Source organism: Chrysochloris asiatica, unplaced genomic scaffold (genome assembly GCF_000296735.1).
Source record: "Chrysochloris asiatica unplaced genomic scaffold, ChrAsi1.0 scaffold00017, whole genome shotgun sequence".
In the NCBI taxonomy this organism is placed as follows: domain Eukaryota; kingdom Metazoa; phylum Chordata; class Mammalia; order Afrosoricida; family Chrysochloridae; genus Chrysochloris; species Chrysochloris asiatica.
The window spans coordinates 28,165,735-28,178,212 of record NW_006408535.1 but is presented as its reverse complement, the minus strand read 5'-3'; the positions used below and the strand labels follow the sequence as shown (position 1 = coordinate 28,178,212).

The following is a 12,478-nucleotide window of genomic DNA, read 5'->3' as shown; positions in this document are numbered from 1 at the left end:
GGTTGAGGACTAGGGGCTAAGGGGAACTTGAAGAACAGAAAAGCCTGGGGTTGAGAGTGTCCAGTCCTCAGGAAGAACAGGAAAGACAATGCCCAACCCCCAAGCTTCTAGATGTCCAGTCCCCATGGGCTCCCGCCCCATGCCTCCGCCCTTCGTCCCTAACTTGTTTGCCACCCAGTGTCTCCCACTCTCTATCTCTTGGGAGCAAGAGTCCTCAATGTTACATCATGTGCAAAGGGGTGAGGCTGAGCGGGGGGCGGGCTTGGAGCAGGGGCCGCCGAGCAGACCTAGTCCTCCAATGGGAGAGATGGGGTTGGCGGCTGGGGGCCGGAGGCCGCAGCTGGGGCGACGGCTGGGCGGGCCTGGGGCCTCAAGGTTCGGGCCCAGGGGAGTTGGCCTGCTGACTGGGTGGAGACAGGGTCGCGATGGCCCTGCTGGGTTCCGCCTCCAGCGCCCGCCCACCCGCCTCCTTTTTAAGCACCTCCCGCCCCAGTTTCAGCTCCCGCTCGCTTCGCCACTCTCCCTACTTCCCCGCCTTCCACATCTCCCCGGCTCCGCTCGGTTTTCGTGGCCACCCTGCAGCCCCCGCCCAGGTGCCATGGCCGCTGTGTACCGCTCTGGCCTGCGGTGAGTGACCCCCCAGCCTGGGGCCGACCTGCACCTTCCGCCGCACTTGTCCCCTTGGGGCTGCAGGTTTTGCTCCCCTGATCACAGCCCGCCTCCGCCTGCCTTCCCATCAGCGGAGAAGAAGGCTGGGAGCCCCACGGCCCACTGGCAGTGTTTCTTTCCGGAGATCCGGGGCTACTTCGCGCTCCTGGCCTCCTCGCTTCCGTCCCCTCCTCCCCCCCTCCATGCCTTGCTGGTCTGTGACCGCGCGATCTCTGCCTGCCACACTCAGAACTTCGGAAGCTTCCCCCCTCCCCCACCCCACCCCCCACCTCGCTGTTTGGAAGTCCTCTCTGAGCCCTGGCTCCTTGTATTGTCTTTTCCTTCCCAGATGGAACTTTCAGACCTCCGGCAGGGGCTCCTAGCCCGCAATCCAAGCTGCTGTGAGGAGCAATAGGGCCAAGGAAGGGGTTAAGGGTGTTTGAGACTCTGGGGAACAGCTTCATAAAGAAGGTAGAAGGTAAACATCCATTCCGGGCTTCCTTCGAGACAGTAAACTGGCGGGAAGCCCGGCGCAGCCAGGGGACTTGGGACCTGTAGGAATGGAAGCAAGATGAGAGGGGGGGACCAAGTTGCCTTCATTTCTTACGTGGTTGAAATCGTCCAATTTCTACTGTCCCGGACTGGAGCAGCTGGGTCCTGTCTGCCTACCTTGCCACCTTTTCACAGCCTTCTGCCTTCCCTCTGCAGCCTCCCCTGTGCCATGCTTTTGTCCCAGTCTGCCTGTAGCTAGTGCCACTAGCTAGTCCCACTTAGCCAGCCCTTGTGAGTGGTCTCTGGAAAACAGAGAAAAAAGGTCCACTTAAGGGACTTGGTGGGTGGGAGGCTCCAGACAGAGAGACTCTCCACAGACTGTTGTGAAGTGCCATCCAGTAGGTTCCGACTCATACGGACCCAATATAGGGTTCCGGAGGAGCAACTGCTCGGTTTGAACTACCAGCCTTTGTGGTTCACAGTCCAGTGTCCATCCTACAATGCCACACCAAGAGTCCTAGTGCCCTTAAAACAGACCCAGATCCCTGCAGCCCTCCTCAACTGCCCTTGGGTTGCCATCCTGCCACCCCAGCCAAGCTCATGCTCCCATAATGGAGATCTGAACAGGTAGCTAGCTGCCTTCCCTAGGCTTACACTCCGCTGAATCTGAATCTGAGTTTCCTGCCATTTGATATCCCACCCTACTACCAACATCAAAACCCTCTAGGCATGTAGCCTCTAGGAAGGAACCCTGGGAGGGACAGAATCACATGGTTCTGGGTGTATGGGCTATAGCTTCTGGTGAGTGAGGCCCTGACATGGGAGGAGGGCAACTTCCCTCTCCTGGCCTTTGCTCTCTCTGGGTCATTCCACTCTGGGTCCAGTCCAATCAAAGCAGACCCTCTCCTCCCTCTCCCAGGGGTGTGAGAAGACAAACAACAGGGATCCTGCCCTCCTGGAAGTTAGGTGACACTCACTCCTCAGTAGTCAACCTTCCACACAGTTCAAAACTACTTACCCGATGGCAACATTTTACATAACCCTGTTGGCCCAAGAGGGTAGCAGCAGATCCAGTGCCTGGAATTCCAGTATCCAAGAGCCAAATCCAGGGTGAGAGGAGGGTTGTGTTGCTTCAAATAACTTGTGTTTGCTTGAGACTTTCACTATTTTACTGCATACACACCAAAGAAAATAAGTAAAAACAGTTGCTCTTTTAACTTATTAAAAAACAACAAAAAACCTTGAGAATGAAAAGAAGAGGACTAAGAGCAAAGAGCAAACACTAGGCATATGAAGCCATTACCTGGACCCAGTTTGTAATGCCTTGGGCCATAGGGCATTTGCTCACTTCAAATATTGACCAGACACAGTTAAAATATAGGCATGGTAATTATGTATGAAGTCCTGGTGTGGCACTGTAGGACGAGCACTGGGCCTCAAGGTCAGTTTGAAATGAAAAATTATAGATTCAACTTCACCAGCCACTCTTCGGAATCACTAGAATCAAACAAGAAATACTTGCAAAGATGTTGATAGAACAGACTAGTCATTGGATCCATCCCATGTATCATACTTACTGTTTAGCAGCCCTCCTTCCCTTTTAATCTTCTTTAGGAGCATGAAGAAAATAAGATACTAAATTATGCTAAGAGCTACCATCTTACAGAATCCTGGTGTGGCACTGTAGGATAAGCATTCAATCATAAATTTGGTGGGTCAAACTTGCCAGCTGCTCCTTGGAAACCCTATACAGGGTCACTATGAATCAAAACCAACTCAATGGCACTTAACAACACAATCACATTTTTATTTCCGTAATAACTTCAGGTTTTAAATATCTCTACAATTTTCACAATTAGTGAATGGACCTTCTTTCTCAATGACTGTTGTCATCAAAATTAATTGTGAAAAGGAAAGTAAATGTGTGAGACAGGAGCCTATGACAATGCAGGTAACCTCAAGAAAATCATCCCACCAGAACATTTTCCAGAACCTGGAGGATAATACACCGAGTGATATTAGTTGCTTGCAAAGAAAGGTTCAGATATCTTATGAGATGAGACCACTACTGTAAAAAATTAATAACAGGTTTTCATCCTATAATAATCCTTTTATGATGGCTACCAGGGTGGAGGAAAGGAATAATTATTCACTGGGTAGAATAGAATGTACATACATGCTAAGTTGGGTGATGGAGAAGGCAGTTAGAAATGAAAGGAAGGGAATAAAAGGAAATTAATTTTTTTTTTTTTTTCATATACTGGAAGAAAACAATGTATACTTATTTTCTCATTAGGACAAATCATTGGGAACTTTCTAACAAATGAAGAAAGTGAAAGGAAAGAGAGGCAAAAGGTGGGGAAGACAAAGAAAAGAAAAGAAAAAAATATAGATTTAGAAATGGATAAGGGTGATGATTGTTAAACACTGAGAGTTTGATTGTTGTGGCTGGATTATATACATATAAAAATGATTGAAATGGCAAATGTTTTGTTGCGTATATATGACAAAATAAATATAGTTGTTTTAACCAGCAACCACTTACAAAGAAAAATAAAAGGGTTTGTCTTCAAAATATATATATATAGGCATGGGCTATGCATGCAATAAAGAGAGATCAGCATGCCTACACAGACACTTCCACATAGTCAAGACTATGCCTTTATGCTCATTTAGCCTAGTGTCACCAACCAGGAGATACCCTCAATGAGCTCCATAAAGACCACAGGTACATGTAACCTGAACTCATTCCTCATTCTAACCTGCTTTGCTGGATACATTGGGCCTGTACTCAAACATTCTTTAGCCCCTCACAACTTTCATACCCTTCACAATGGCACCTGTCTCATCATCTCCCCGTCTCCATCTCTTTTGCAGGCTTAACCTGCACACGTTGAGCCTCTGGAATTGGTCACCACGGCGCAGCATCCAGAGCCTTCGAGTACTCAGTGGAGATATGGGCCAGCTGTCTGCAGGGGTTCGAGACTTTGTAGAGCGCAGTGCCCGCTTGTGCCAACCAGAGAACATCCACATCTGTGATGGAAGTGAAGCAGAGAATACTGCCACACTGACTCTGCTAGAACAGCAGGGCCTCATCCGAAAGCTCCCCAAGTACACTAACTGGTAAGCCCATGGGCCCAACTTCAGTATCCTCTGAGATGAGGGCAGCTGATTGGACTAAAGCCATTTGGGGTTTGCCAAGACAAAGCCAAGTTTAACTAGACCACTCCAATGGAATCAGCAGGAATGAGAGCTTTGGGAGAAAGAGAATCAATCAGGACCTGGGATTGGTCCGTATTTTCACACAAAATGAAGACGCTGATAAAATGAGCTTTTGCAATTTTTTTTTTTTTTTTTTTTTTGCAATTTTTTTTATCGTGAATTGGGTGAAGGTTTACAGACAAGATCTTCAGCTCTACATTCAGCAAACTGAATGAAATTTCATTTCATCTCAATGATTACAATCCCCTCCCTGCAACAATATTTATCCCATTTACTCCCTTGGCTTCCCATTATATTATATTTCACAAATGAACAAGGCAGAAATATTTGATGGACACTTACAAAACAAAAAATTATGTATTCATTTAAATGTACAAATGGCATAGTCCGCCATCTGGCCTCCTGCCCACAGGCACACAGCCACCATCTCTGCTGTCGCCGCTATTTTAGGTTTTAGGTAGGGATCTCACACTCCATTCATGTTCTTCCTTCTTGATGGTCCTGGGATCGTCTGTTCCTGAAATGAGAGATTAACTACTCCCCCTTTTAGTTATCTTCGACAATTACAGTAATGGCAATTACAATTGATCCTGCTAACAATTATTCACTATTGAGTCAAAAAAATCTTATCACGATTGTCCCCCATCCTCTTTCACCAGATCCATCTGGAAAAGAGGGAAACTGTTCAGTAGGGATTTGACCTTACACCTCATTCTGCAAGTAAGCACACTCATGAGAGCTTGTAAGCAATCTACTTCATGGCCCCCCCCCCCCCAATTTTTGATGCAATTTTTTTAACTTACAAGTTCAAGTAGTTTTTCCCAGGAGCTGAAGCTGAGAGGGCTAGGGCCATGGGAAACTATTTCTTACATGGGACAAACCCTGGAGTATGTGAAATGCTATTGTTGTTTGGTGTTTTGTGCCGTGGAGTCGGTTCTAACTCATAGCGACCCAGTACAGGGTTTCTGAGGCTCTTGGATGAGGGGAAATAGGCCAACACAAGGACCTGGACTCAAAGTTGGACCTCCAGAAGTGGGCCTGGGGATGAGGGAGACCTGCTGGCCACCAACTTCCTGATATTCCTCTCTCCTCCAGCTGGCTGGCCCGCACAGACCCCAAGGACGTGGCACGAGTAGAAAGCAAGACGGTGATTGTAACGCCTTCTCAACGAGACACAGTGCCCCTCCCAACTGGTGGGGCCCGTGGGCAGCTGGGCAACTGGATGTCCCCTGCTGAGTTCCAGAAAGCAGTGGATGAGAGGTTTCCAGGCTGCATGAGGGGTAACCAGTGCAGAGACACAGAGGCAGGGGCACTCCAAGTCTGAAAAGAGCTAGAACCTTTCATTCAATTGCTATTCTTCTCTTATACAGGCCGCACCATGTACGTGCTTCCATTCAGCATGGGTCCTGTGGGCTCCCCACTCTCCCGCATCGGGGTGCAGCTCACTGACTCAGCCTATGTGGTGGCAAGCATGCGTATTATGACCCGGCTGGGGACACCTGTGCTTCGTGCCCTGGGAGATGGCGACTTTGTCAAGTGTCTGCACTCTGTGGGCCAGCCTCTCACTGGGCAAGGTGAGCACTTGCTCTGCCCAGTGAAAATACAGAGGTCTTCTTGCACTCATAGGAAACTCTAAATCCTAGTCATCTGGAAACCCCAAGAACTTATCCTGTCTGAAAACCTAATTCCCCAGATGTAGGGCAGCAGTCTGGGCTGGGGGTGAGGCCGCTTGCAGATCAGTATGCACAAAGATTGAGAAAAGCCAACTGCCCGCATGAAATAAATGGGGCCTAGAAGCTGATGGAAAATATGAAGCACTACCACAGTTCCCAAGTCTCACTCCTGCCAAACCCTGATACCCCTATTGCTGATGCCCCTGCCAGCTGCCCCATGACCCCATTGTCCCCAGGGGAGCCAGTGAGCCAGTGGCCGTGCAACCCAGAGAAAACCCTGATTGGCCATGTGCCCGACCAGCGGGAGATCGTCTCCTTCGGCAGCGGCTATGGTGGTAACTCCCTGCTGGGCAAGAAGTGCTTTGCCCTACGCATCGCCTCTCGGCTGGCCCGGGATGAGGGCTGGCTGGCGGAGCACATGCTGGTGAGGGCCTGGTGAGGATCCGGGCAGCTGCGGGGGGTGGGGATGGGGCAGGGCCTGGTTGATCTGTCTCAGCCTTGCCTCCTCCCTGCCGGGTGATGCCAGGCTAATGGGCCAGGACTCTGCCCAAAGCTTTGACCCTAGGCCACTGAATATGGTGCTCCCCCTTGCTGCCACCCCAGGCCTGGTGGCAAGGTGGTGCTCCTATTTAGTGAATCAACATTGGTCTTCCCTATTGCCCCCAGATTTACTTCCCCATGTACACATTGCCTGGACCTTTAATGACTGATTCATTGTTTCCTATCTCCCTAATGTGCAGATCTTGGGCATCACCAATCCTGCAGGCAAGAAGCGCTATGTGGCTGCTGCCTTCCCCAGTGCCTGTGGCAAGACAAACTTGGCCATGATGCGGCCCGCACTGCCAGGCTGGAAGGTGGAGTGTGTGGGGGATGACATCGCCTGGATGAGGTTTGACAGCCAAGGTGAGAGGCTCTCAGACTGTACTCAATGATGACTCTTGCCATTGCTTAGGGGTGCCCCACTTCACTGCTCAAGGCCAGCTTCCCTGAGCAGCAAGCGGGAGCCTGTTCCCATACCTCTGAGCAGCCCAGCCTTTCCTTACAGGCCAGCTGAGGGCAGGGAGGGGTGGAGTCTCAACTTATCTTAGTTGGTCCTTCCTTTCTTTCACCTCTCCTCCTGACAGGTCGACTCCGGGCTATCAACCCTGAGAACGGTTTTTTCGGGGTGGCTCCTGGCACCTCTGCCACCACCAATCCCAATGCCATGGCCACAATCCAGAGTAACACTCTCTTCACCAATGTGGCTGAGACCAGTGATGGTGGCGTGTACTGGGAGGGCATTGACCAGCCTCTTTCACCTGGCGTTACTGTGACCTCCTGGCTGGGCAAATCCTGGAAACCTGGTATGTTGGGGTGGGGGGAGGAGGGAAGGGGAGGCAGCAGGAAGATTGACACAATCCCCAGGGCTTAGCACTTTAATGATGTGAAAACTCTCCACAATCTCCAACCACCTTCCAGGACTTCTGGTAAGCACAGGAAGTCGTGAGTGTTTGCAGTTTTCCGATCCCAGGCAAGACCGCAGTTTATGTCCCCACTCCACCACTTATTGGCTTTGTGATTTGGCTAAGTGCTGAATCTTCCTAGCTTAAGTTTCCTCATTAGTTGAATAGAAGTCATTATTATAGTACCTATCCATGTAGGAGAATTAAATTAGATAATGCATGCAAAGACCTTACCATAGTGCCAAAGCATCGTGAATTCTAAATTAAGTATAAGAAAAACAAAAATCCCATAGCTGTCAAGTTGATTCTGACTCAAAAGCAACCCTATAGGATGAGAAGAGCAGCTCCACTGGGTTTCCAAGATTGTAAATCTTCCCAAACACAGATTGCCACACCTTTGCCCCATGGAGCAGCTTGTGGGCTTAGACAACTGACCTTTCATTTGACAGCTGAGTGCTTTAACCACTCCATAAAACAGAAAAAGGAAGGATCAAAAAAAAAAAAAAGGACTAGTTTGAAAATTATTACAAAAAGAATTAGGCTCGTACCACACCCCATACCGTTTGATCTATGGGGGTAAAGGAAGCCTGCCTCCCTCTCTGTTCCCTACCTCACTCACCTCTCCACCTTTTCACCTGCCATCATCCCTGTACAAGTCATTATCTATAAGTCAGTATTGCTACCCTCTCTCTCCCCCTATCCCTTCAACACATCCACCCAATCTTTCTTCCAAACTAAGTAAAACATACTCTTTAACCTTTCCCAGAAGCTAGTCTCTCAACCCTGTCATTACCCAATGGTCCTTGCACTTCTGTCCCACCCCCAGCCCCAAACTCTAGCCCTTCAGCTTCCGGTGGCCTGGTACAGTCCGATCCCAGAGACCTAGGGAGTGTGAGCAAAGAACATGACAAGAGGAGGGGCCTTGTGGCCACAGAAGCCTATATTCAACTGTGCCAGACTGCCCTCACAATTACCCTTCTCATCTAATCACCCTTCATTTTCTCTAACACCATCATTAAACCCCCTCTGCCTTCCCACCCCACTGAGAAATCCAAGAAACTGTCATCTCTCCCCACAGGTTAGTTCCTCAACCCTTTCATCACCTCTAGAGTCAAGAATATAACTAGGGCATCTTGTGCTCAGCTTCAGTTTCCTTGTGCTGGGGTCCTGAGTCAGGGGCAGATGGAAGTACAAGGAAGAAATGTCAAGGATGGCTGTTAATCTGAGAAAGAAGGCAGGAACTTGAGTTGGGGGGGCAAGAGGGTGCTGGTTCTGGGACTGTCCCATACCCCAGCAATGTCCAGAAAAGACCACTGTCCATTCAGGAGCCCTGCATGGTCATGTCCCAACCCCTCTACAGGACACCTAAAGTTGCTAAATGATCTGAGCTCCTGCCCAGGTCATGCCCTTATTTGAGTTCTTCAAGCTCTACCACTCCATTAAGGAATGAGCAAGGCCAGGGGACTCACTCAGATTCTGTTAGCTTTAAAATCAATTCCCGTTTGCATTTTGATAGCTCAGGAGATTCTGTTTTCCCTTTTGCTGATGGGAAGTCAATGATCTAAAATATAGACCTGACAGGCTCAGTTTTTGTGTTTGGTTTGGATGTTCATTTAAATAATAATCATGTAAATAAAGAAATCGTTTCTGGGAGAAAATTCTATAGTAACTTTACACCAATATCTAACCCCATTCCCTTGAGCCCTGGCCAATGTTTAGTGGCTATATATTAGCATAAACATTAGTTCCTTGACGATTCCCCAATCCCCTTCCCACTCTTGTCCCACATAGCTCAACTGACAACACCATGATGGAAAATAGCCTGTCTATCTTTTGGGGAATAAGGAGCTCTGGTAGCGTAGTGGTTACGAATCAGGCTGCTAACCTCACAGGCAGCAGTTCGAAACTACCAAGTATTCCGTGGGAGAAAGATGAGGCTTTCTCCTCCTGTAACGATTTACAGCCTTGGAAACCCTGTACAGGGTCGCTATGAGTTGGAACCGACTCCATGGCACATAACAACAACAACAACATTTTGGGGGGACAGTGTCCTGGCTCCATTCTCCCTGCTCCTTAACACACAAGGTTGCAGGAAGTTGATGAAACAAAAATGGTGCAAGAGTCTATGTACATGTGTTTGTGTTGGGGCAGACAGATGTGCCCTTGGCAGTGATAGTATCTGCATTTCTTTTGCCAGGTGACAAGGAGCCCTGTGCACATCCCAACTCTCGATTTTGTGCCCCGGCTCGTCAGTGCCCCATCATGGATCCAGCATGGGAGGCCCCTGAAGGGGTCCCCATTGATGCCATCATCTTTGGAGGCCGAAGACCCAAAGGTAAGCAGTGTGGGCTCCATGCCTTAGGTGGCTGTCTTCTTGGTGAAGGGTCTGGCTCTAGATTGCAGGCCACTTTTCTCTTATGTTTCAAGCTCAGGGATTCTCAGCCTGTGTCCCTAGCTGTAGTTCTCTGTCCCCAGAGTTTTCCCCTGGTCGATGCAAAATTGGGAGGAGAAATGGGGTCAGAAAAGAGAAGAGCTGAGGTCCTGGGAGAGAAAGGTTAGAAGTCAAGATCACCAGAAATGATAAAGTGAGGGTTCAAAGAAAAGAGCTGCCTGTGCACTGGTTTTCTAGGGGTACCCCTGGTGTATGAGGCCTTCAACTGGCGCCATGGGGTGTTTGTGGGCAGTGCCATGCGCTCCGAGTCTACTGCTGCAGCTGAACACAAAGGTGAGCACCTCCTTTTCTGAATGTACATTTTGTCCTACCTCCCTTCTAGAGCCAAACCCTCCTCCTGCCCCTGCCTGCTATCTTTAATGGTCCTACCCCTTCCCAGTTCTATCTTTTCCCCATCAATTTCTTCTCTTTGCCCTGCCCTGAGCATATTTCAGAGTTTTGAACGTATCACAACTTCCTGAGGAAAAGTCCTTATTCATATCGCTCCCCTCTCCAGGGAAGATCATCATGCATGACCCATTTGCCATGAGGCCCTTTTTCGGCTACAACTTTGGGCGCTACCTAGAACACTGGCTAAGCATGGAGGGGCGCAAAGGAGTCCAGCTACCCCGCATCTTCCATGTCAACTGGTTCCGGCGTGATGAGGCAGGCCGCTTCCTGTGGCCAGGCTTTGGGGAGAATGCTCGTGTGCTAGACTGGATCTGTCGGCGGCTAGAAGGAGAAGACAGTGCCCAAGAGACACCTATCGGGCTGGTGCCAAAACAAGGGGCCTTGGATCTCAATGGCCTGGGAGCCATAGATACCACCAAGCTGTTCTCACTCCCCAAGGACTTCTGGGAACAGGAAGTTCGTGACATTCGAAGCTATCTGTCTGAGCAGGTCAACCAGGATCTACCCAAAGAGGTGTTAGATGAACTGGATGCCCTGGAGGGACGTGTGCGCAGAATGTGACCCGAGTCTCCAGGCCAACAAGAGAGCATAGCACTCCCCATCTAGGAATTGGGGTGCCCGCAGGCTTACAGAAAATAGGAGCAACTTCGATATAACTAACATCTGGAGACCAGGCCACAGCCCTCCCCTCACACACTATCTAATAATAAGAGATGCTCATTTATTTTGCCTAACATTTGTTTTGTTTTCATTTCCTGCCTGTCTGCATAGGCTTCTTTAATGCCAATTCATACAGTCTTCTTCCAGCCACTCCAATGCAGCCTGGCATGGCCTGGTGGTATCAAGGACCTATCAAACAGGCAGCTCTAGCACTGGGTTACGTAAATAGTTATTGCAAGAAGGTACTGTCCACTTTATATGTCCAAAGATCTTAATAAGGTGGAAGTTTCGCAAACTGTTCAGAATGGCCTCCAGGCCTAAAATTTCTGCTTTCCCACTCAGACCCACCTTCACTTTCTCCCTGGCCTGAGGCAGACACCTCTATAACCCCACTTTCCAGCAAAGACGGTTTCTACTGTCATGGTTCTTAAACTGGTTCTTCCCCCTACCTTCCTTGGAATTGAGAATTGCAAAATATTCATGAAGATATATTCAATAATAAGACAGGTAACACTTCTATATCACATAATATGTTCCAATAACAGTTCTAAGCAGATCATAAAGCAACCCTTTGAGGGAGGTACCACTTTACAGTTGAAGGAGCAAGGGACAGAGACGCTAAGAAATTTGCCCAAAGTCTTACAGTAAGTAAACTGAAGAGCCAAAGATAAATAAGTGCCTAGACATATCTCCCATAGCATCATAGACTTAAAGAACTATAAGAATTTTGTTGTTGCTATTGTTAAGTGCTATTCTGACTCACAGCAACCTATACAGGGTTTCCAAGGAGCTAGCTGATGGGCTTGAACTGCCGATTTTGCAGTTAGCAGTTCAGTCCTTATCCTGCAGCACCCTGCCAGGACTCCTGGTTAAGCGCAGTCAAGTCAGTTGCGACCCTGTATAGGGTTTCTCAGGAACGGCTGGTGAACTTGAACCTCTGACTTGGCAGTTCAAACGGACCTTGCAGTCCAGCGCATTAGCCCACAGCACTACACCAGGGCTTTCAGCAGTCACCTATTCCATGCTCCTCAAACTAAAGCTCATATGAACCCCCTGGGCATCATGCTAAATGCAGATTCTCATTCAGCAAATCTGGGATGACCTGGAGATTCTACTGTTCTTACAAGTTCCCAGGTGATGCTGATGCTGCTGGGAAATAATGACTTAGTCTAAATTCCTTTGAAATCAACCTTGGAGCGAAAGCAAAAAGAGAGCAATGGGCCCACATGAATCCAGATCACAGGTTATTGAAACCTCCCTCAAAGGACCAAATGTTCTCATAGAAAACAACCAATGACCAGGTATGGTGTACAAGAAAGAGCAGAAAAGACTCTAAAGGTCTTAGTGGATCCCATGTCAAAACAGCAATGGAACCCACTGAACTTACAAATACATAGGCAAGATAACAGCATGTGATAAAGTACCATCAGAAGCACCTAACACAGAGGTTAAATCCATGGTAGACTTAGCCTGACTTACCGCCTGGCCTCTCAGATCCT

General features: G+C 48.7%; 1 protein-coding gene across 1 annotated transcript; it reads left to right on the top strand.

Moving 5' to 3' along the window:
- The first annotated feature begins 468 nt into the window (after positions 1-468).
- On the top strand, positions 469-11,047 carry PCK2 (phosphoenolpyruvate carboxykinase 2 (mitochondrial)). The gene is made up of 10 exons (XM_006835412.1): positions 469-627; positions 4,018-4,263; positions 5,458-5,642; positions 5,733-5,936; positions 6,272-6,459; positions 6,776-6,938; positions 7,160-7,378; positions 9,675-9,812; positions 10,107-10,202; positions 10,426-11,047. Exons 1-10 carry the CDS (start codon positions 599-601, stop codon positions 10,878-10,880), a joined length of 1,923 nt encoding a protein of 640 aa, XP_006835475.1. The 5' UTR covers positions 469-598; the 3' UTR covers positions 10,881-11,047.
- Positions 11,048-12,478: the final 1,431 nt, after the last annotated feature.